We start from the raw sequence: 24,077 nt of genomic DNA, 5'->3' as shown, positions 1-24,077 counted from the left end.
TGCAGACTCATGCATGTGAAGAATTCTGATTAAAGCCAAAGCTGGCAAAGCAATAACAATAAATCCTCTCCAGCTTGGGAGGAGGAGTAACACAAACTGTCAGTGTGTTTATCATTTATACAAGAGGAGTGCTGATAAATTCCTCCTGATTAAACTTCTCTGCAGACGCACTGTATTTGGAAATTAATGTATACAGACAGAATGTCACAATGTATACGTGGGAAATGTGTCTCCAAAGCTCAGACATTCTAATTAGATGAAGATGATGAGCTGCCGGAGAATCCACACACTAAGAATTCCACAGAGGACTGTCCTACTGCACAGGTGAAACCCAACATGGATCGAAGGAATTTAACATTTTATAAAAGAGCTGAAAGCATAATGCCACTGTTCATCAAATGCTGAGTGTTTACAGAGAGACTCCAAGGGTCTATTACTCTAATACTCATTGTATTATGTGTATTTCAGCTTGATAGAGGATGCCTCCTAGCTTTGTCTGCTCCTAAATCCTATAGTAATTCACGTCTACACCTTATTCTGTATATTATGGACCCAATCTGACTGGTCTGCTGCATTGCGATATTTTATATGCTAACATGCATTGCGGTATGGCACCCCAACTAAACCAAGTGCCAAACCAAAATTATAATGTAGTCCAAAATAACGATATCAATTTACAAAACATGCACCTCTTTTGGTATGATGCAGCCGTTTTACTGGCATAATTCCATACCATCCAAATCCTTTGCAAGCAGCAAATTTAGGGTGTCTCACATCTACCCAAGTCTATTTAATCTCCTGTGAATACAGAGCCCTGATGAAGGAATGAGGGGGGTTCCGTGTTTTGCCCTTGTAATGCATTGGATGTTTTGTAAATCATTAAAGCGGTTTTTGGATTCCTTTATTCTGGGTACTCATTGAAGTCCCAGTGACTCTTGGATTTCTCATTTTGAAGCTTCAGGGCTAATTCACAATGCGGGGCTGGTTTACTAAAACTTGAGTGCAAACATTTGGCGCAGCAGTGCATGGCAGCCAGTCAGCTTCTAACTTCAGCTTGCTCAATTAAACTTTGCCAAAAAAAAATATTTGAAAATGGATTGGTTTATGTGCAGGGCTGCACCAGATATTGCACTCTCCAATTTTAGTAAATCAATCCCTGTGTGCGGTGACAGACGTTTTATTGCATTATAAAAAGGTCTGTCGCAATTGTGTCCTATGTGTGTGCCTTTCACACTGTAAAGTAGTGCTGAGAGGAAATGCAGACATGGTGCTTTTTATCACAGTGCACCACACCGAATCACATGAAATTGTATAGCAGCAAAGCATATCACTCTACTGTACGGAGCAATGAATGAAGTGTATGTTTTGTACTTTTCAAATGAAGTGTGTACAAAAAATAAACAAAAAAAAAGAGTGAGCTGTGTGATGTGCAGAATTGCGCACCATACTGCCCCCCAACGTAGCCGCCACTGCTCCGGCAGCTGTTCACTGAAGTGTGAATTCAGCTCCACACTCCCCAAACATGCATAGGTTTAAGGGGGCTTTCAGTGTATGGGCTACTTTAGATTAATAAACAGGATTACACTATATTGCTGTTCCTTGTTTTTATGACCTTGCGTGGAGCTCCTGTGCCTGCTGTCCCTGCCTGCTGGTGATGGTCCGTGACAAAGTGGCTGATGTATTCGCTTACTTAAGGCTCTGATTTTTCAGTCTTCTGGTAAGTTTAATCCCCTTGGGGAGAGTGCATCATGGATTGAGATCATTGTTTTCCCTGGTGGAAGGTGCACGCTAGGATTACCACTACTGACACACAATTCAGCACTTTGGATTGTTTACATCACCTTGACTACATCTAAGACTTTCTTTATTCAGTTGTTTTTACCACGAGTCTATCATTATTGATTTTTTTTAGCACCGTTTGTGTATTTTAATACTACAGAGACTGAACTGTTTTATTCTTATACCGTGTTTTTATTTTCCTTTTAATTTTTAAACGGCTGCTCAATGGTTGTATATTGAAAAATATTTTACTATTCTTGTCTCTGTTGGTGTTGCTTAGGGATCTGTGGGTATGACTTGGAGCTGAGTGGGTGTTCTGCAGGCTTTTATTTACACCCCTCTATACATTATATATATATATATATATATATATATACACACACACACACACACAAAAACGAGAGGGAGGGGGGTCTTTGACCATCTTTTAAAGTTGAGTGGAACATTTGGGGTCTATTTTGATTAAAAAAAATAAAAAAAATTGGTCCCAGGGAATAAAATATCAATTGTAAAGCTGCCTACAAATGGATTAACTGAATTTAAATTTCCGTTTGAGAAGTTGATGTAATGATCAACTCCTGAATGTGACCGTTGATACATTTTCACTTGCCAATTGGCTGCAGTGCTGCTCAGTGTATACTGACAGAGCAGGAGTTCCACTGTCAGAATATGTTAGTGTACCGGGGAGGATTTCCCTATTCACCTCGAATGTGTGGATGGGACAATACGTTCAGTTTTTTTTAATAACATTTTTTTGAACAAAGGGAAAGTGAAAAGGTACAGATTACACTAGAGGTTGTCAAAGAGTTTGTTCATATTCATGCCATTTTTAAGAGTAACTGAAATTGTGATAATGAACTAAATTAGAAAAAAAAATGCTTTTAGCAAAATAGTTCAGACTGAAATCTTTTGTGTTTAAAATACATTTCAGCAAGTCTCTGTTTCCTGCAAAAATATGTATTGTCCAAAACCTTCATTACACAAAACAAATGCTTAACATTCATTTCTTTCTTTATAGTCTAAAAGACTAGGAAAAAAAAAAATCTAATATTTAAATTCAAAAGGTATTGCATAATGCACGTAAAAGTTGAAGATTTCAATGACACCTCTAAGCCATACAAAAATACCTAAACAACCAAAATGTTTCAATATTCCTTTATCACATGCTAAAGTTATTAATAGCTGGAAATGTGGGCCAAAGGGGGCATATTCTATTTACCACCACTGCAAGCACATTTAAAGTGCATTTCTAATTAGGGTTCCCAACCCTCTATTTACCGCTCTACATAATTATGCTAAAAAAATGTTTTGGGGAAAAAAGGTCTCCAAAGAAAAATATACCTCTGTGAGTACAGCTTCTAAAAAGCCCAATGACATTGATGTGCTTGATTTAATTAGGACAGCTTATTCTAGCACCAGTTTGGTTACCAAGGAAGATCTAGGCCTGGGTAATAATACAGTGAATATAATTATAATAAGGCTGCGTTCACATTTTGGCATTCCGGATCGACTATTTTTGGGCGACAGGTGTCTTGTGATTCTGTTTGCACGATTTTACTGAGATTCTTGGGGCGACAAAAAAAAGATTTGAGTGTCATTGAAATTAATGGGGATTGCAAGGGTGTCCCACCATTTGCGGCTATTCGAAATTGCTGGCGGAATTGTGGCGATTTTGCCCGCGATCCAGAACGCTATAGTGTGACCAGAGCCTGAAGTTCATACAACAAAGAGTTAGTTTGTATGGTATATACTTTATGACCAAAAGTCTGTGGAATTCTGACCATCAAACCTATGTGAGCTCATTGGATACTCCATTTAAAAAAAAAACATAGCAATCAATATGGTTGCCCCCCTCCTTGGAGCAATCAGCCTTCACTGCTCTGAGAAGGCTTTCCATTAGATATTTGTACAACTAGGGGTTTTTGTGTCCATTTGCTCAAGGTCATGGTTTATTGCAAGCCACTTGAGTTAATCCACACCAAACCGATCATGCAATGTTCCTTGTATTGTGCATATGTTTGAAATGTGTTATACTGTAGCTTTAACAGTACCCTTCACTGGAAACAATCATTTGGAGGGGTGTCCACATACTTTTGGCCATATAATGAAGCATTTTGTAAGTCATTAAAACATAATCCTTTAAAGTGTGGGAAAACTCAATCTATTTTCACTATGTATGGCATCATGTCAGCATCAGCACTTCCTGTTTCAGGCTGAAAGCACCAACCACTGCCTCAGAATTAGCCACAGCATTGTTCGTCTTCTGTGCAAGCTCCTTTAGTTAGATTGGCCTGGGCCATCTATTGGGTCGGCAGAAGGTATGCACAGACCAGATAAGTGACTCAACGGTCAAATTAATTCAATCATATGGCAGACTAACAATGCTGAAGCAAATTGTGAGACAGTTTAGTGTTGTCTACCTACAGGAAGTGCTGTTACTGGCTGGATCTAAAAAGGTAAGAAACTTTGAACAGATTCACTAAAATTGATTTGCTTACGAAAATTGTAAACACTGAGGATTGATGCCATACATAGTGAAAAAAAGCTTGGAGTTTAAGTATGATTCAAAGAGTTAGTCCAAAGCAAATACAGCAGGAGGGTTTCTGCGGAGATCTTTGAGCTATGCTACTTTTGGGTGGACTACAGAAAGATGAATCGCTTATCAATTCCTACACTGGTCAGTATGGTTTGTATCAACTTTATATCAAAACATGACATCAAGCTTACCCTGCTGGATTCTCCAAATCGTCTGTAGGGATTCACAAAAAGTAAAGACTCCAAGGTCATAATACCTGGTAATGTCTACTCATCCAAATGTTGGTAGACAAAGTGCCAAGCACAACAAGAAAACACTGAAATCTGGCTTTTCTCACCTAAGTTGTAATGTGCATGCAATTCTCCTGCATATAATGATAAACTGTTCTGTCTCCCCCCTCCTTTATAACACATTGTCTGACCTCACCCATTTTAGAAGCCATAAGTTGAATTCCATGTTAAATCAACCATGCTTTTCATGCCAAGATCTAAGGAAAGGACCAGAATATGGACAAAACACACAAAAGAGAACAACAAGCCAAGGCTGACTGTGAAGGGATCGGATTGGGCTAATAATGAATGACTGAGCCTTTTAAATGTTGGGTTTTAAGATTATATATATATATATATATATATAAATACATACACACACACACACACATATATATATATATATATATATATATATATATATATATATAACACACACACACATACATATATATATATATATATATATATATATATATATATATATATATATATATATATATATATATATATCACACACACACGATTAAAGCTCAATAAAATTGAATTCTCTAATGAGATGTTCTTTCTAATCCACAACCACCCCACTTGATGTGTCCACATGGCATCCCTTAACACTACAGGCCAGGCTTGTTGGTATTCTTAAATAGAAAACAGAAAGCTGATACCAACCGTGAACTGCAGGCTCTGTCGTTGCACTTGCGTCTACACACAGGAAGAGGAGGAGAGGGAAGAAACGGAAGGATCAGCATGCAAAAAAAAGGGAAAATGGGATAAAATAAAGGGAACAGATAATACACAAGCAATAATGAATCTCACACAGCATTGAATCAGTAAGACAAGGGAAAACATGACAGTCATACACCAAATAGACAGCTCACACTTACCTCCAGTCCTGAAAGGGACACAACCTTCTAGGACCAAAGGAACTATAAGCAGTGTGGGCTTAATGATATAAATATAAAGGTTTTTGAAACACAGAACAGTTGAACCTCTAAGGCTAGAGAGGTCATCCATCATTTTGCCGAGTACAAATGGGACTTCATAACAGCAGAGATTATATAATGTAACATGCAATTTAAGTTTTTAAAGAGCAAGTTAACTAAACAGTGGAGTGGGGTGGAGGCATTCATTTTGCCTCCACTCCACTATATATATAAAAAAAGTATTGCCTATTGAGTAGTTCCGATATTGCAAACTTTAAATAAATATTGATCTGAAATTTTCCAGTTTAAGTGTAATTTAACTTTCTACCTTTCATCATTATGTGATGACAGAGTTTCCCATTCTCCTTCAGCTCCTCAGTTTGGGAAAACTACCATAAACGACACATAAGGGCACATACCTGGCTATCATGCTGATGTAGTGGCTTCACTTAGATTCAGAGTGTCAGTACTGATAACAGAACTTTTGAGCTGTATACATGCTCCAAGTCAGTGACTATTAATAAAGCATACAGCATGACAGCAAAGAAGCTCACATATTTTGAGAAGGAGAGGTCACGGATGATGGCCTCTATATTTCGATTGTTTTCCACCAACATTTTACAACTTATAATCGGATAATGTGGCACAGGTATAGTATACAATGGTTCTCTATGAGAGACACTGTATGGTCAAGTAAAATCCCAGGAGGAGCTTGGAGTATAAGGATCCCTCTGTGCTACTACATAAACTTCTAAGAAGAAATGTACAGATAAACTGAAAACCCCCTTAAGGTGTAACTAAAGGCCAAACTTTATTTATTTATCTTTTAATTTTTGAATAGCATTGGGGTAGGTTTAAAAACCCAGTCAAGTTTTATTGTGGTCTTTATCTCTTCTGGGAGATTCATCTTCTCTATTTGTCCAAGTAACCCACTGCCACCGGAACTGAAAGTGAAAATCTTCAATTTTAAGTAGTCATCTGATAAGGGGGAAATCTTCCAATAGGGAGACTTGTTGCAGTGGTAACTGTCTAAGAGGACTTCCTCTTGGATTTACAAAATAGAAAGTGAAATGAATGTCCCCATTGTGTTTTAACCATTACCTACTCTACTGACAATAAAAAATAATTTTGGCTTTAGATATACTTTACCACTGGAATATGACTGTAATTCATAATTGGTAATGAGTGAAAGATGTTTAGAAGCTCATCTACAGAGGGGTACAGAATGGCATCACTCTGCTTGCCATTATAGAAGAGAGTTATACTCTGTTATTCATCATAAAAAGCTGAAAAAATAAAGCAACACTTTTATTTTTAATCAGCAGATAAAAACTGCAAGTGTCCGACACAGCTCAGGTCGACTTCTCACCATTTCTAAAGAGCAGGCTTGAATCATCCCTTAAACTTACAATTTTATCCACTTCACCAATAAAGGCATCACCTAAGCTTGTTTCCACTTCTGCCTACAATTTAAGCAATTCCCTCAAACCCTTGTATAAAACTGGTCAAAAACACTGTGCAATGTAAACCCACATAAAAAGAAACCTACAATATATAAACTTGATAAGTGAAAATCCATTTCTATGCTGCAAAATTTATCATGACCACATGTTTAGGTCTTCTTGTTTATTTTCAGGGTCAAAAGGACACAGACACTACAATTTCATTTTCAAGAGTACAAACTCAAAATAGCTGTTCACATCTAGAACTCCCTTTAATTAAATAAACTTGCCCATATTCAATTATTGGTTTCTACAGGAACCAGCAGCAATAAACCCCCTTGACCTTGCATAACATATTCAGATACATGTGTATCACTGCTGTAGATTTTTGTTACTCAAAATATACAAAGTTGTAAGGAGATCTACTAACAGATTTTTTTTTTCTTTTTTAAAGTGAGGATGGTTGCTACAAAGTATCAACAGAAACAAACAGGACTGTGCAAAATAGAATGCTATACAACGAGTGAAACTAATTTATCCCAAAATAGTTGCATCAATATGTAGTTTTTTTTTGTTTGTTTTTTGGAAGCCAAATAGATATACATATTAACCAATCAAAATGAATTCTTCACCAATCTTACTTCTCCCAACGTGTGTTAATTATGCCCATACAGCAACAAAATAGGCATGTTGCATGTAACAAGAGATCACGTGCAAACATTAAAAAGTTATGTTTATAAAGCAATGAATGTGATCTTCACCAAACAACAATGAATGGGAGGTGCCAAGGTGAAATTTGACATCAGACAAATATTTATGGTCCCTTTTCTGCTATGATTCTAAGGCCTCGTACAGACGACCGAACATGTCTGCTGAAACTGGTCCGCTGACCAGTTTCAGCAGACATGTTCGGTCGTGTGTACAGCCGACCAGACAGGTTTCCAGCGGACATTTGTCCACCCGACCGTTTGAGCGAACAAATGTTTCTTAGCATGCTAAGAAACATGTCCACTGGAATCCTGTCCGTCGGACATGTTCGGTCGTCTGTACAGACTCACTGTACATGTCCGAGCGGCCACCATCCCTCGCATGCGTCGAATCACTTTGACGCATGCATGGAAGCATTGAACTTCCAGGGCCCCGCACGTCGCCGCGTCATCGTCGCAGCGCGGCCATGTCCCCATGTGTCCCCATGTGTACACGGGGATTTCTGCCTGATGGTGTGTACAACCATCAGACAGAAATCTCCGGGCGGACATGTCCGCTCAAAATGGTCCGGCGGACCGTTTTGATCAGACAGTCCGTCCGTCTGTACGAGCCCTTACACACATATTGTTTGATCAAAACTGGATGATGAGAAATAACTGCATACCTTGGAAAAAAATAAGAAAATGTATCATGAGTAAAAAGACTTTACCATAAAATGATATTTCCTGTTACAGAGGTTTAAACACTTGAATTGGTAAAGGCAGAGAGATCCCATTACATTTTGTTTCTTTAATAAACTAAAAATGAGTATCATTTTATTTGTATTGTTTAGATTTTTTTCTTTTTATCCAGATTTGGGTTTAAAATTAAAGAAGAACAAATAAAGCTATCTGAATAAGACTCCGATATCTCCAAAACAAAAAGTGAGAATTTATTTTGGTAAAGATTCCCAGGTTCTAGGTTGGGGCAAGTAATTTGTAAATACTATACTACATTGCCATTTAATTTGTGCCCTTTTTTCTCGTGTCTCTCAAACTGGCGGTGTAGTGTCAAATTCCGCTCCCTATCACAGAATGCTCTGGAAGTGACGTTCTGTCGCCGCCATCTTGCTACACCCCACACTCCTGCACAGTAATGATAGAGTGAGAAGGGGGCAAGTGGACATCTTGTTACACCCTCCGGAGTTTTAGATTTCACAGTTATTTTCAACACAAAACAAAGCTTATGTGCTTAAATACAGTATTTGGAAATCCGACGGACTTTTTAAATGTTAAATTTTAAAAGCTACAGCAAACCTGCTGACCTTACATGGTTGCTAATGTGACAGAACACCTCTGATTTTCACATTTAACATGTAAACAGTCCGTCGGATTTCAAAATACTGTATTTAAGCATATAAGCTCCGTTTTGTGTTGAAAATAACTGTGAAATCTAAAACTCTGATGAGTGTAACTAGATGTCCGCTTGCCCCCTTCACACTCAATCATTACTGTGCAGGAGTGTGGGGTGTAGCAAGATGGCAGCGACGGAACGTCACTTCCGGAGCAATCTGTGATGGGGAGCAGAATGTGACAAGACACCGGCCCTCCAGCTGTTGCAAAACTACAAGTCCCATGAGGCATTGCAAGGCACACAGTTACAATCATGACTCCAAAAGGCAGAGGCATGATGGGACTTGTAGTTTCACAACAGCTGGAGGGCTGCCAGTTTGAGACCCCTGGTCTACAGTAAAGTGGTTCTAAGTCAGGGATCTCCAAACTACAGCCCTCCAGCTGTTGCAGAACTACACTTCCCATGAGGCATTGTAAAACTCTGACTTTCACAGACATGACTAAGCATGATGGGAATTGTAGTTCCTGAATAACTGGAGGGCCATAGTTTGGAGACCCCTGTTCTAAAGGCTCAAGGTTTTTTACTACCTTCAAACATTTTATGTGCACGAGAGACTTGGCTCTGCCTCCTTATCACAGCCACATTACAGCCAATCAGAAGAGAGGAGGGGCCGAGCCGTGGCTCCATGTCTGAATGGACATGCAGAGCTGCGGCTCGGGAGCAAGCATGCTTGGGTGCCCCAACAGCAAGCTGTTTGCTCTGGGGGCACTTTTTGCTATAATAAATATTACCCAAAAATGTATAAAAAAAAAATTTTTCCTCAGTTTAGGCCGATACATATTCTTCTACCTATTTCTGGTAAAAAAAAAAAAATCGCAATAAGCGTTTATAGTTTGGTTTGCGCAAAATTTATAGCATTTACAAAATAGGGGATAGTTTTATTGAATTTTTATTTTTTTTACTACTAATGGCGGCGGACAGCGATTTTTTTTTGTGGCTGTGACATTATGGTGGATACATCGGACAATTTTTACACATTTTTGGGAGCATTGTCATTTTCACAGCAAAAAGTGCTATAAAAATGCATTGTTTACTGTGAAAATTACAATTGCAGTTTAGGAGTTAACCACTAGGGGGCGCTGTAGAGGTTAAGTGTGACGAAGAACAGGGAAGGTGTGTTTACACACACCTCTCCCGTTCTTCAGCTTCGGTGACCGATCATGGGACACCGGCGGCGATCGGGTCCGCGAGTCCGGTCATGGAGCTTCGGACCAGGTCTCGAGCGCGCTGCTGGCAGTGCGTTCGTGACCCCACGGCTGGGCTTAAAGAGACACATATAGGTACGTAATTGTGCCCAGCCGTGCCATTCTGCCGATGTATATCGGGGTGAAGGGGTCCTTAAGTGGTTAAGACTATAGTCGGCCATTGAACATATAAACAAAGATAGAGCCTACTGTAAAATTTGGCTGTGGCCTTCTAAATAAAAAATAGAGCGTTTTGGCTACCGTCACAGTAGACATGTTTGGAGCAAAGAAAAATAGCATCATAGAGAGAAGAATCTCATTTCAGCTGTGAAGCATGGCCGTGTAAATTTTATGGTTTTGGGTTAATTTGCTGCTTCAGAGCCTTGGTCATGGAATAAACTATTAATTCTGCATCATATTCAGTACTTGATAAAAATGTGAGACCATCTGTCCAAAAGTTAAAGTTCATTTGGATATGGATATTTTAACTAAGAAATGGCACAAAACAAAATCTACCAAGAATCGGTAAAGGAAAAACAAGAGGATAATATACCAAATCAATGTTGTGGTGGGATTTGAAACAGGCAGTTCATGAAAGGAAACCTGCAAACATCTTGCAAGTAAAGGAACTTTGCATGGAGGAGTAGTCAAAAATGTCTCTGATGTGTCAGAGACTGGTGGACATTAATGCAAAAGGCTTACAACAGGTCGTTTTTGCTTAAAGTGGTTGTAAACCCACTTTGACAACTTGCACCTACAGGTATGCCTACAGTAGATTAAGGCTAACCTGTAGGTGAGATATCTCCTAAACCTACACGGTTAAGGAAATATTTGCAGAAAACACTGCACCAATGTCTACGGTGCATTCGCGGGAGTGACGTCATAGCCGCTCCAGAAGAATACCAGGAAGAACCTCCGAGAGGACATGGCGGCGGCATACTAGCTCATGCCTTTCTCTTGCAGGGTTTTCCTTTTTCCCGTTGTTTCAGGGGGGAGTCACTTCCTCTTTTAGGCCTTGTACTCACGAGCGGACCGTTTTCATCGGACATGTCTGCCCGGGGACTTCTGTTCGATGGCTGTACACACCATCGAACAGAGGTCCGCGCGTAAACAATACGCGGGGCGTGTCCGCGGTGTCGCCGCGACAATGACGCGGCGACGTGGGCGGCCTGCCTTTAAAATGCTTCCACGCATGCGTCAAAGTCATTCGACGCATGCGAGGGATGGCGGGCGGCAGGATATGTACGGTAGGTCTGTACAGACGACCGTACATGTCCGGGCGGACAGGTTTCCAGCAGACTGTTTTAAAGCAAGTCCAGGAAACAGTTGTCCGCTGGAAACCTGTCCGATCCGCCCGAAAATGGTCCGCTTGGGCCTACACACGGCCAGACATGTCTGCTGAAACTGGTCCGCGGACCAGTTTCAGCAGACATGTTTGGTCGTGAGTACGGGGCCTAAGAGAGCAATACCAGCTTCTGGGGCTAATGGTACTTCATTACCCATCAGTACACTATTATATATTGATATTTTGTTAAATTATTGAAAAGGCTAAATTTTCCTTGCGTTTTTATTCTAGTATATTATCTTAATCTGCAGAAACTGTTTGCATGAAGATCCAATATATGCCTGTTCAAATGCTATATAAATTAAAGTCCATGGAGTCCTATTCACATCACTGTACATGAGAGGATCATCTGACACACACCTAAGAGAATTATGGGAAGGAATGGTGTTGGGATGTAGAATTAAAGTGGTTGTTAAGGTAAATGTTTTTTCACCGATGGTACCGCCCCCCCCCCCCCCGAACTACTTACCTCACCCCTCGAAAGTCCCGCGCGCGTCCCCGTGATCCTCTTTGGTTTCCAGCCTGGCTGTTGATTGGCTAGGCTGGACAGATTGATAGCAGTGCAGCCATTGGCTGGCGCTGCTGTCAATCACATCCGATGACGCGGCGTGTTGGGGGCGGGTTAAGTGATACAGTCGGCGGCTATGCCCACCGCTGTATCACGGGAGCGCGCCCACAAAAGCTTTCCACCATGCGAGCTCGCTCGCATGAAGGTGAAAAGCTCTTGCGAGGAGGAGCCGAGGGACCACAGAAGACAGGGTTCGGGGACACTATGTGCAAAACGAGCTGCACAGTGGAGGTAAGTATAACATGTTTGTTATTTTACAAAAAAAAATTTACTTTAGTGTTCCTTTAAAAATATTGTAAGGGAATACTGGAAAGAAAAGGGATGGGTACACTTTGGTGATCCTTATATAACATGTACAGTGGGGGTCGAAATTTTGGGCACCCCAGGTAAAAATTTGTATTAATGTGCATAACGAAGCCAAGGAAAGATGGAAAAATCTCCAGGCATCAAATTATAGATTAGACATTCTTATATGTCAAAAAAGTTAGATTTTATTTCCATCATTTACACTTTGAAAATTACAGAAAACAAAAAAATGGTGTCTGCAAAAGTTTGGGCACCCTGCAGAGTTAATATATTGTACTGCCCCCTTTGGCAAGTATCACAGCTTGTAAAGGCTTTTTGTAGCCAGCCAAGAGTCTTTCAATTCTTGTTTGAGGTATCTTTGCCCATTCTTCCTTACAAAAGTCTTCCAGTTCTTTGAGATTTCTGGGCTGTCTGTCACGCACTGCTCTTTTAAGGTCTATCCATAGATTTTCAATTATGTTGAGGTCAGGAGATTGTGAAGGCCATGGCAAAACCTTCAGTTTACGCCTCTTGATGTAATCCCCCGTGGATTTTGAGGTGTGTTTCGGATCATTATCCATTTGTAGAAGCCATCCTCTCTTTAACTTCAGCTTTTTCACAGATGGCATCAAGTTACCATCCAAAATTTGCTGAAATTTTATTGAATCCATTTTTCCTTCTACTCGTGAAATGTTCCCTGTGCCACTGGATGCAATATAACCCCAAAGCATTATTGAGCCACCCCCATGCTTAACAGTTGGACAGAGGTTCTTTTCATTAAATTCTGTGCCCTTTCTTCTCATTCCGGCCAAAAAGATCTATTTTAACCTCATCGGTCCACAGAACTTGTTTCCAAAATGCATCAGGCTTGTCTATATGTTCATTTGCAAAGTTCAAACGCTGATTTGTGTGGTGAGGACGTAGAAGAGGTTTTCTTCTGATGACTCTTCCATGAAGACCATATTTGTACAAGTATCGCTTTATAGTGGAACAGTGTACCACAACTCCAGTGTCTGCCAGATCTTTCTGGAGGGATCGTGCAGTCAAACGTGGGTTTTGAATTGCTTTTCTCACAATCCTGCGAGCTGTTCTGTCTGTAATTTGTTTTGGTCTTCCAGATCTTGCTTTAACTTCCACTGTTCTTGATGACTGCCAATTCTTAATTACATTCCGAGAGGATCCCAGAGGATATTGACATCTGAAAATGCTTTGCTATCTTCTTATAGCCTTCTACAGCTTTGTGAGCGTCAACTATTTTCAGTTTCAGTTTTCGAGACAACTGCTTAGAAGAACCCATGGTGCCGATTGTTGGGGCAAGGTCAGATGAGTCTGGGCATTTAAAACCTTTGAGATTGACATCACCTGGTCTTCCCAGACGATGATTGAGAACAATCCATGACACTGGCAGGTCTTAGCTTTGCAAAGGGGGCAGTGCATGCTATAAATTCTGCAGGGTGCCCAAACTTTTGCAGACGCCATTTTTTTGTTTTCTGTAATTTTAAAAGTGTAAATGATGTAAATAAAATCTAACTTTTTTTTTACATATTATAAGAATGTCTAATCTGTAATTTGATGCCTTTTGGAGATTTTTCCATCTTTCCTTAGATTTGTTATGCACATTAATAAATTATTTTACCTTATTTTACCTGGGGTGCCCAAACTTTCGATCCCACTGTACATGCATATACACTAAGAAAATTGAATACAAACTGAGCTGAAAAAAACCCCAAAAAACATTGACATGGTGCTTTACAGTTAGACGCCGTTCACACTGAGGTGCTCGAAAACTGCCCATAAAACGCGGGGTGTTTTTGCAGCGTGGTTTTTTATGGTCACATGACTCAAAATAACCATTTTGCAGCAATCTCAATTTTGGTAAGGTTGGACAATATTCTTTCTACACTAATTGGGCCCCTTGAATGCAAAGTGTGTTTTTTTTTTCTTTGGTGAAATTGGGCTTATGTCTTATCAGTACAGTACATGTATAGTCGTTTATGGGCAGTTGAGTTTAGAAGCATTTTTGGAAAGCAATAAAGCGTTCAGGACAGAAGTTCAGAGTAATTTGAAATGCCAAATGCTTATAACAGCTTGTAAACACGTGTAAACGCGGTAGCTCACGTATAGCCACATTTCTTTTAAAGGCGTTTTTTTAATAGAGATACATTTTTGACTATCTGCAATGCAAAAAAAACACTTCTAAAAACGCAAACTAAATACGGCTAAATGCAAGACAATGGACGTTTTTAAACGTCAGTTACCATCCATCAAGTTAAATCATTCAGGAGAGGTTTTAAAGAGGAAGTAAACCCTCTGCAAAAAAAAATGTAGGTTTAGGAGATATTTCTTACACCTACAGGTAAGCCTTAATCTAGGCTTACCTGTAGGTAAAAGTGGTCCGTAAGGGTTTACAACCACTTTAAAATGTCCCGTGTACATTAAAAACCTAAGCCTTTAAGCAAACTACAGCTTAAAAGGTTTGTGAACCCAAAATGTATATTTGAGATTTCAGAGTCCCCCTTATTCTCTGGAAGTTGTAATAGTAAGAAAGTTTATACCTTGCTATTTGTTGTGACCATCAAAAAAAACAAAAAACTGACCTGGAGATATTGGCAGTGGAGCCCCGAAGAGGCATTTGAAGACCAAGACTAATGTTAAATGGACATCTTTAATTGTAGACAATACTATCATTTGAAAGTAATTAGTTAATTTGTTTTTACTTAAAGCCACCATTTCCATTATGGTGATTTATAACCCAGAGAATGATAAAATTAATCCCTGTAATAATTTACCTGTGTAATAAAAATAAAGGTACTCAGTTTGAATGCTTCCATTAATAACTCCGTAAACTATGGCCATTAGACGATTGATTTGAATATAGCAATACTGCGATATATGTATTTTTTATTTTATTTTTCACGCTAAGCAGCATCATAAGTGGCACATACCTGTCATCACAATCATAATTTTCTTTAGACAGGCATCCATTTGTGCCAATTTCCATAGCAGGTGGCTGAAACAAAAAGAGCAGGGTGCAGCATTTTCCACACTGCCAGGAACTCTTTATTTCTCAAGGCACATTGTGCCCTCAAAAAAATAACCATATTCATAAACATGGCATTTGAGTCTGAGATTAAAAAAAAAAAAAAAACGGTATTTTCATTTCTATGTCAAAAACAAGAAGCAAAATAATATTTTAAATGCATTACGAATCTGCATGTAGTAGATTATGACTTGTGCTGAATAGCAGGGGGAAGATTTTTATAGATTTTTGAAAAACAGGGACACTTTGACCCCTTTCACACTGAGGCGCTTTGCAGGCGCTATGAAGCTAAAAATAGCGCCCTGAAAGAGCGGCTCCATTCACCCGCGGGCTTTCATACTGGAGCAGTACGCTGGCAGGACGGTATAAAAAGTCCTGCTAGCCATATTTTTGTGCCGTAGGACACGGCTCCTTGCCTATTGAAATCAATGCAGCTGCGCTTTGCCCCCACTGCCCCAGTGGGAAAGGGGCCTTTGCCATTGCATTCATAATAACATTGCACATGCCTTATTTATCAAAGTGTCTTAAAAGAAGGATCTAGGTTAGATTCCAACATCCAAACTACATTTTCTGCAATAGGTTTACTTCATTTTCTACAGAGTAAACCGGCACACTGTGCATAAGCAACGTCAATAACTTCCATCTCATAAGGAAGGCTATACAGACCTGGGCACCATGTAATAAAATCAAACTAACTTTTGATGGTTGGCCCCAATCTGCTTTCATCAGCTGTAGGAAAAATGGAGCACCACACTAATGGTTTCAGAAAAATATCCAAAATAACAAGTCAACATGTTGTGGAGACTACAAAGCGCCCCTTCATTAGGGTTAAAAAAACTGAAAATTTCCTGTCAAATACCCCAATTTTTTCTTTCTTGAGCAGAGCAGCCCTAATTCTCATTTTCTGGGGTCCCCCGCCGATGCTCCAGGCCACTACTCGTTGGGGAGTGCCCCCATGTTATCGCCGTACACATACTTTTTCCTCTCCTTACCCCCCCCCCCATTTTTTCCTTCTCAAACTATCTACTTTTTCTACTCCTGTTATTTGGAAAATGGAAAATGGGATTGGGCAGCCTCCCATCTTACCGATTCGTTTTTGTTAATGCTATGACAAACATTATAAATTGAGGAATTTCTCTAGGGCTTCCCTTATTGAGACCTACCGGAGATCTCTTTACCACGATTATTTGTTTGTCAGATTATTTGTACTCTTCTTATATATTCATGCTGTCATTACCTGGCTTTGCCCTTTCTGGGATTCAATAAAACTATTAAAAAAAAAAAAAACTAACACAGTCAATAAATAGAAGGACACTTCACAGTAACCGTCCCTAAGCACCCCGTATGTATTAAGTTTGTTATTTTTGTAGATTCTTGTAGACAACAGCATCCTGAGAACAGACATTATCAAGTGCAAGAGACCTTGGTTGTCATCCTAGGATTTTTTTTGTCCCCTGCATGAGTACTGCACTGATTGCATCAAGCATGATGATGCCCAATACCACAGGGGGAAAAACAATGCTGCTGAATTTCTTCAATTTTTAAATGATCTGCCTAAAAAGTGAAATGATGAGCTCAAAAGTCTTTAAAGCAGCCTTCTACAATTATACTGTATCTCTTTCATGTTAGAGCTTCAATAACCAATTTTCTGAAATCTTTTTGATCAGGCAAAACTGCACAACTAAATGCATTCATGAAAAAGATGTAATCAAAATTGTCTGATTTATTTTTTTCCTGTATGGCATGTAGCAGGTCAAACTCACAACTGCAGCAACCCTGTTCTCAACATCCCATTAGCTGCACTGATTTGGATATGTGAAAAATGTATATTTACAGTACATTAAATAAGACTGTACGATTCATTTTGCCGTAGAAAAAAAAAAAAGGATGAATATACATGCTAGGAGCTACGCAAGGGTTTACAACCTTCTTCTCATAACTGTATTTAATGTTGCAATTCTTTTTAAAACTTAAGGCAATTCTACTCATACCTACTGTAAACATGTTGCAGGGTGCTTACATAAGACTATTAAATATCTTGATCTATGGAAAGGTTACCACCCACTGTGAAAATAATGTACTTGACACTTTGCTGTTAAAATAGATTTATATATCAGACATTATTTGTGAAGGAAAAATGTATACATACTTTCCACAGAGGTTTTGCAACCAGCTAGATCGTGTAAGGTTGTGGCCCCTGACTCCATTTGGCTGCACAAGATTATTGATTTTCCCTATACATACACTTTTAATATAAAATACATTGTTTCAACTTTATTATAGATTTTCCTGAAACCGATTCAGGCCTGAGATTCTTGTATACCAATTGAATCATCAGCACGGAATCACTTTACCAGTATTAAGTAGAATGTTACACTGCTGTAAAATATTGGTTCATTCACAGAACCCTACTAACACAAAGCTGCACAAAAAAAAAAAAACATGAAAATATTTTTTTTACCATCATGGTCATTAGGGGACCAAGGTATGACCCTTTTGGCAGGGTAGCAAGATAAGCACTGATGTTCTTGTGAAAATCCTCTAACAGCAGGAAGAATATCAAAATAAAAAATGGCAAGGAATAAGGGCTGTAAATGGGAACATGAAATGAGATAGACAGAGGATTTTATGAACATCCCGTTTCCAGATAAGTTAATGATTCTGCAACAAAAAACATAATTGTGCATGCTTCAGTTTGAAATCGGATCTTAAAGCTGGTGGTAAATACTCACCTTGTTCCCTCCTGTTTCAGCATTCACCACTGTGTGGCCCAGCTGGATACTGCATAGCCTTTAAGTGAAAATGTCCCCTGCCAGCCTGTCTTCTTCGTGGGCATGCCTGCTGTAGTCCATTTGTTCCAATGGGTGAGGCATAGTATGCTGGATGGCTGAAAAATGTCTCAACTCAGAATGAATGGGTTGCGGTGTGCATGCACACTGCGAAGATGGGCCGGCAGGGAATGTCATTGCTATAAGAGTGTGTGGCATTTAGCATGGCTTCACCATGGAGACTACTGGAATAGGGAGCAAAGGGAGTATTAACATAGCCCGCTGTACTAGGTGGCAGGTGGGAAATCGCATACAGTACCTAATCTTTTACATTAAAGATTTCATACATACTAGATTTGAAAATGGTCTCTCATTTCATATTTTTGTTTATATCCTCCAACAAGCTTATTTTGAGTTTTTGGCATACAGATCTGCATTATACAGATCCGCTGAGCAGGTAGATGACAGATCCATCTCTGCTCACTGTGTTTAGACGGATCTGTCAGAGTCCTGCTCTCCTCTATAGGGAGATCGGATAGAAAACGGGCCGTCTGTCCGTTTTCATCCGATCCGCTAGACAATTGGAAAATAGGGTCACAATCCATCTGTTTTTTTTACAGACATGATGGATCTGATAGTATCGGGTATGTCACCGCTGACATCCACTGCTCTATAGGAGTGAATATAGGCTCCAATCAGGTCCGCCCGAAAAACTGACAGACGGATCTGATCGAAAAGCCTGTGTGAAAGGGGCCAAAAGGTTTAAATTAGTTCAAAGGATGTCTGCTGTGTATAGCAACTTCTAACACATCAAAAGTGTAATAAGCTGACTGTTTTTAGTTTTGAAAAACTTCTGAATCAAACCCAAAAGTATCTGTAAATCTATAGGTGAGCACAGAGGTGAGACTGAAGTCTTGATCACACTGGTTAGATTATTTTTAAAACAAATTCTATTTAGTAGTTAGAAGGACAAAAGGGAGCCACCATATATTCAAACATGAACAGCACTCGGTCCCAAATATGTCTGCACAAAACACAAAAACCATTTGCCCGTGGGACTTGACCGTGACATTTACATTTCCAATAAATATGGAACAGAATAAAAATCCAATTGTTCACCAATATACATTCTAAATGCCAGCATCATTTGTAGATCATGCATTTCGCGGAGACAATGCCCACTTAATCAGGAGTCAGCCAAAGTTGGTTTAAGTGTACAAGCAGGGAAATCAAAAATAAAATCTGCAGAATTAAGACCATATATATCGATGGCTACATAGAGCAATATTATCTGGATCCTAATGCTGTGGACCAGAACAGAGATTTCCCCCGGGAGATGAGGGTGGGTGGACAGCCAGGTGGTGGGGCACATATGAAGGGCCCCCACTGCAGACCCCCTTTCAACACAGATGTCAGGGAAGGAACCCACCAGCATGGAGGGGTGCCAGATGCCATGGTGAGAGATTACAGCTTCAGTAATAAAACAATGATCTAATTATGCTGGTATTCAGAATGTACATTGGTGAACAATTGAACTGTATTCCGTTCCATAACTATGTGGATATGTAAAAGGTCATGTGTATTTTTTTGTTTTTCGTTAAATAAAATGTGTACTTTTTATATAACCCTGTTGTACCTGTTAATGAGCACCTCTCCGTTAAAGTCCCATGGACAAACTGTTGTGTGTTTTTTTCTCTTCAGTAGTTGCATGTGAATGGCAACCAATGACAAACAGAGATGTGTTCACCTGCCAGTTTATTAGGGGAGAAGAACTGAAAACAACAGTAGCCGTACTAAATCATAAATCCATCTAGGTAAAGGAGGGGTGATGTGTACCACTATTCAAAAAAACACTATAGGAGGTAGAGTATTATCCCCATCACCAAGTAATAGACCAAAACAGAGAAAAAATGGGTACTTTCAATAAACCTTCGATAGTAGACTTATGCCAAGAAGAATTATAGTTCAAACGAAATAAAATATAATCTATTATAAAATGTAAGAAAATACCCCCACATAGGGCATCAAAGTCACATATTTCACATACATATGCATTAGGGATACATTTAGGCAGGGGAGTACATAGATAAATTGTCACATCATGTTTTACTTATTGTATAGTGATGAGAGACTTGGTCTATGCGTTTCGTGAAAAAAAAAAATAAGCTTTTTCAGCATTTCTCTGATCTCAAATGTGTAAGATATGCAATATGAACTTCTAAGGATTCTGTGGTGGTATTTTATTGAATGTTGTAATAAAAGATCATTTATTTTATTTGGATCATAATCCTTCTTGACATGAGTCTACTATCAGAGGTATATTCAAAGTCCCCCTATCTATGTATTGGTCTGCTATTTGGTGGTCGTAAATACCACTAAAATGACACTAAAATCACTTTCCTCATCATCATTATCTCTTTTTTTGTGAGCCTGTAAATGTCCACACATGCCCGTGACTGCCTTATGTGTGAAACTGTATAGGAGAATAAGCACACCCACAAAAACGTATAATTTGCAAATAGCATATTAACTAGTTAAAAGGAGTTGTCCAGATATAACTACAATCAATGTCAATATAATTGCTGTAAATGGTACAGCGATATAATGACGCAGCACTACATTAATACCAAGACATACAGTATCTCACAAAAGTGAGTACACCCCTCACATTTTGTAAATATTTTATTAAATATTTTAATGTAACAACACTGAAGAAATTACACTTTGCTACAATGTAAAGTAGTGAGTGTACAGCTTGTATAACAGTGTAAATTTGCTGTCCACTCAAAATAACTGAACACACAGCCATTAATGTCTAAACCGCTGGCAACAAAAGTAAGTACACCCCCAAGTGAAAATGTCAGAATTGCACCCAATTTGCCATTTTCCCTCCCCAGTGTCATGTGACTCGTTAGTGTTACAAGGTCTCAAGCGAGTTAAATTTGGCGTTATCGCTCCCACTCTTGTACACTGGTCGTTGGAAGTTCAACATAGCACCTCATGGACAAGATCTCTCTGAGGATCTGAAAAGAATTGTTGCTCTACATAAAGATGGCCTAGGCTATAAGAATGTTGCCAAGACCCTGACACTGAGCTGCAGCATGGTGGCCAAGACCATACAGTGGTTTAACAGGACAGGTTCCACTCAGAACAGGCCTCGCCACAATTTAAAAAAGTTGAGTGCACATGCTCAGCATCATATCCAGAGGTTATCTTTGGGAAATAGGTGTATGAGTGCTGCCAGCATTGCTCCAGAGGTTGAAGGGATGGGGGGGGGGTCAGCCTGTCAGTGCTCAGATTGGTCTGAATGGATGTCATCCCAGAAGGAAGCCTCTTCTAAAGATGATGCACAAGAAAGCCTGCAACCAGTTTGCTAAAGATAAGCAGACTAAGAACATGGATTACTGGAACCATGTCCTGTGGTCTGATGAGACCAAGATAAACGTATTTGATTCAGATGGTGGCAAGCATGTGTGGCGACAACCAGGTGAGGAGTACAAAGACAAGTGTGTCTTGCCTACAGTCAAGCATGGTGGTGGGAATGTCATAGTCTGGGGCTGCATGAGTGCTGCCGCCACTGGGGAGCTAAAGTTCATTTAGGGAACCATGAATGCCAACATGTACTGTGACATACTGAAGCAGGAGCATGATCCCCCTGCCTTCGGAGACTGGGCAGCATTCCAACATGATAACGACCCCAAACACACCTCCAAGACAACCACTGCCTTGCTAAAGAAGCTGAGGGTAAAGGTGATGAACTGGCCAAGCATGTCTCCAGAACTAAACTCTATTGAGTATCTGTGGGGCATCCTCAAACGGAAGGTGGAGGAGCGCAAGGTCTCTAACATCCACCAGCTCTGTGATGTCATCATGGAGGAGTGGAAAAGGACTCCAGTGGCAACCTATGAAGCTCTGGTGAACTCCATGCCCTAGAAGGTTAAGGCAGTGCTGGAACATAATGGTGGCCACACGAAATATTGACACTTTGGGCCCAATTTGGACATTTTCACTTAGGGGTGTACTTTCTTTTGTTGCCAGCGGTTTCGACATTAATGGCTGTGTGTTGAGTTATTTTGAGGGGACAGCAAATTTATATTGTTATAAAGTGTCATTTCTTTTGTGTTGTCACATGAAAAGATATAATAAAATATTTACAAAAATGTGAGGGGTGTACTCACTTTTGTGAGATACTGTATATAAATCCAACAAAAAGTAATATTAATACTCACTCTGTCTCTGGTGTATTATTCCAGCCACAGGTGCTCATTTCTCCGGGTCAATCGCTATATAGTAAAGCCGCACACCATTTTTTCCAAAGAACTAAATTCAACTTTATTGTTCCAGCACAACAGAGAATACTCCACCCAGCTACTCCTGTTGACGCGCTTCACCCCCTAATGGAGCTTAATCTCAGAACAGGAGGATGTGGAGGGATAGGAGCTTTTATAAAAGTTTGCAACTCCTACCTAAATATTACGTTTAAAGAATCCCTTCTGTCTTCACGGTTCCACTTTTGAAAGAGGACATTACCACTTTAACGCCCCACTAAAACAAACTATGTAATTTGCTCAAGGTCAATTTGTCATACTAAATCTATAAAATCTATCCAAAATGTTTATACAAAAATAATTGTTAGTGCATCTAAATCTGCAAGTACATCTAACACCCCCCCCCCCCCAAATGAGAATGCAGGCACCCCCTGCGCGCTCCTTTGTCAAGTGTGGGGGCACTCTAATACAGCAAGTGTGTTACTGGCCATATTGCCATGTGAAAGCATTGGAGAAAAAGCCTAAAAAAAGAAAACCAATGCAGCCACTACATCTAATGATTAGTAAGCTGCAATATATTACATTTTTGGTTTTGGGTTCGATACCGCTTTGACAATACTTTAAGACTTGCCCTATCATATATGGATGATGGGGACACTGATGGAGAAAATGAAACGAGGAAGGAGGGGGGAATATTTTCCTTTAGGATCTAAATAGGAGTTGGAAACGTGTGTGAAAAAGCTACCATAATTCTACACAGTCCTCGTTCCACTAGGGTGCAAAACACATTACAAGGAGGGTGTAACCTGTTGTGCTGGAAAAATAAAGTTATCTTTTAATGCTTGGTATACAATGGTGTGCAGCCACATTTTACAGTGATTTATTACGTATTCACAAACGGAGAGTTTTAGTGAGGATAAAAACTACTACACCAAATGGCAATGCAGTCAGGTGCCAATAGAGGTCCACACCCTCAATGTTTTGGACCCCTGTTTACTTACCTGAGATCTCGAAAGTCCTGCATTGTGATCGTGCTGGCTTATCGGCCGGACTTCTCGAATCTTCTCGGCTCATTCATTGGATGATTCATAGCAGCGCAGCCATTGGCTCCCGCTGCTGTCAATCAAATCAATGACGTAGCGCGCCTGGGTGCGGGGACGAGTGATACACTTGGCGGCTATGGCCACCGACTGTATCAAGGGAGGGTGCTTTCCAGAAGGGGGTTAGCTCTTGCGGGGAGGACCCGAGACAGCCGCCGAGTGACCCCAGAAGACGAGGATCGGGGCCCAATCTGTGCAAAACGAGCTGCACAATGGAGGTAAGAATGATATGTTTGTTATTTAAAAATAAAATAAAAGGAACCTTTACAACCCCTTTAATTTTGGAATACTTTGGGTATTTATTCCAGATTTGTGCCGTAATCCAGTGCACAACTTTACCTTTTCCTATAATAAAGACCGGTCACTGCTGCTCTCTCTTTGTGCAGGGTGACGGGTCTTGTATCTGCCCCCCTCCAGTTTTCTGCAGGCAGCCTGTAGTGGGTAGAGTCTGCTGGGTTCCTTCCACA

At 39.9% G+C, this 24,077-nt stretch overlaps 1 protein-coding gene across 7 annotated transcripts in view; it reads right to left on the bottom strand.

Moving 5' to 3' along the window:
• The window catches only part of CADM1 (cell adhesion molecule 1), a 427,454-nt gene that overhangs the window by 61,579 nt on the left and 341,798 nt on the right, over positions 1-24,077 (bottom strand). For 5 of the 7 annotated variants that reach the window (XM_040325375.1, XM_040325376.1, XM_040325379.1 and 2 more), the window contains one exon: positions 5,257-5,289. The exons of the other annotated variants lie outside the window; for them this stretch is intronic. In XM_040325375.1, coding sequence (XP_040181309.1) covers positions 5,257-5,289 — 33 coding nt within the window. The remainder of the gene's footprint in view (positions 1-5,256; positions 5,290-24,077) is intronic. 7 annotated transcript variants of the gene reach the window in all.

The sequence above is a fragment of the Rana temporaria genome, chromosome 10 (assembly GCF_905171775.1).
Source record: "Rana temporaria chromosome 10, aRanTem1.1, whole genome shotgun sequence".
In the NCBI taxonomy this organism is placed as follows: Eukaryota; Metazoa; Chordata; class Amphibia; order Anura; family Ranidae; genus Rana; species Rana temporaria.
This window is presented reverse-complemented; position numbering and strand designations above follow the sequence as displayed.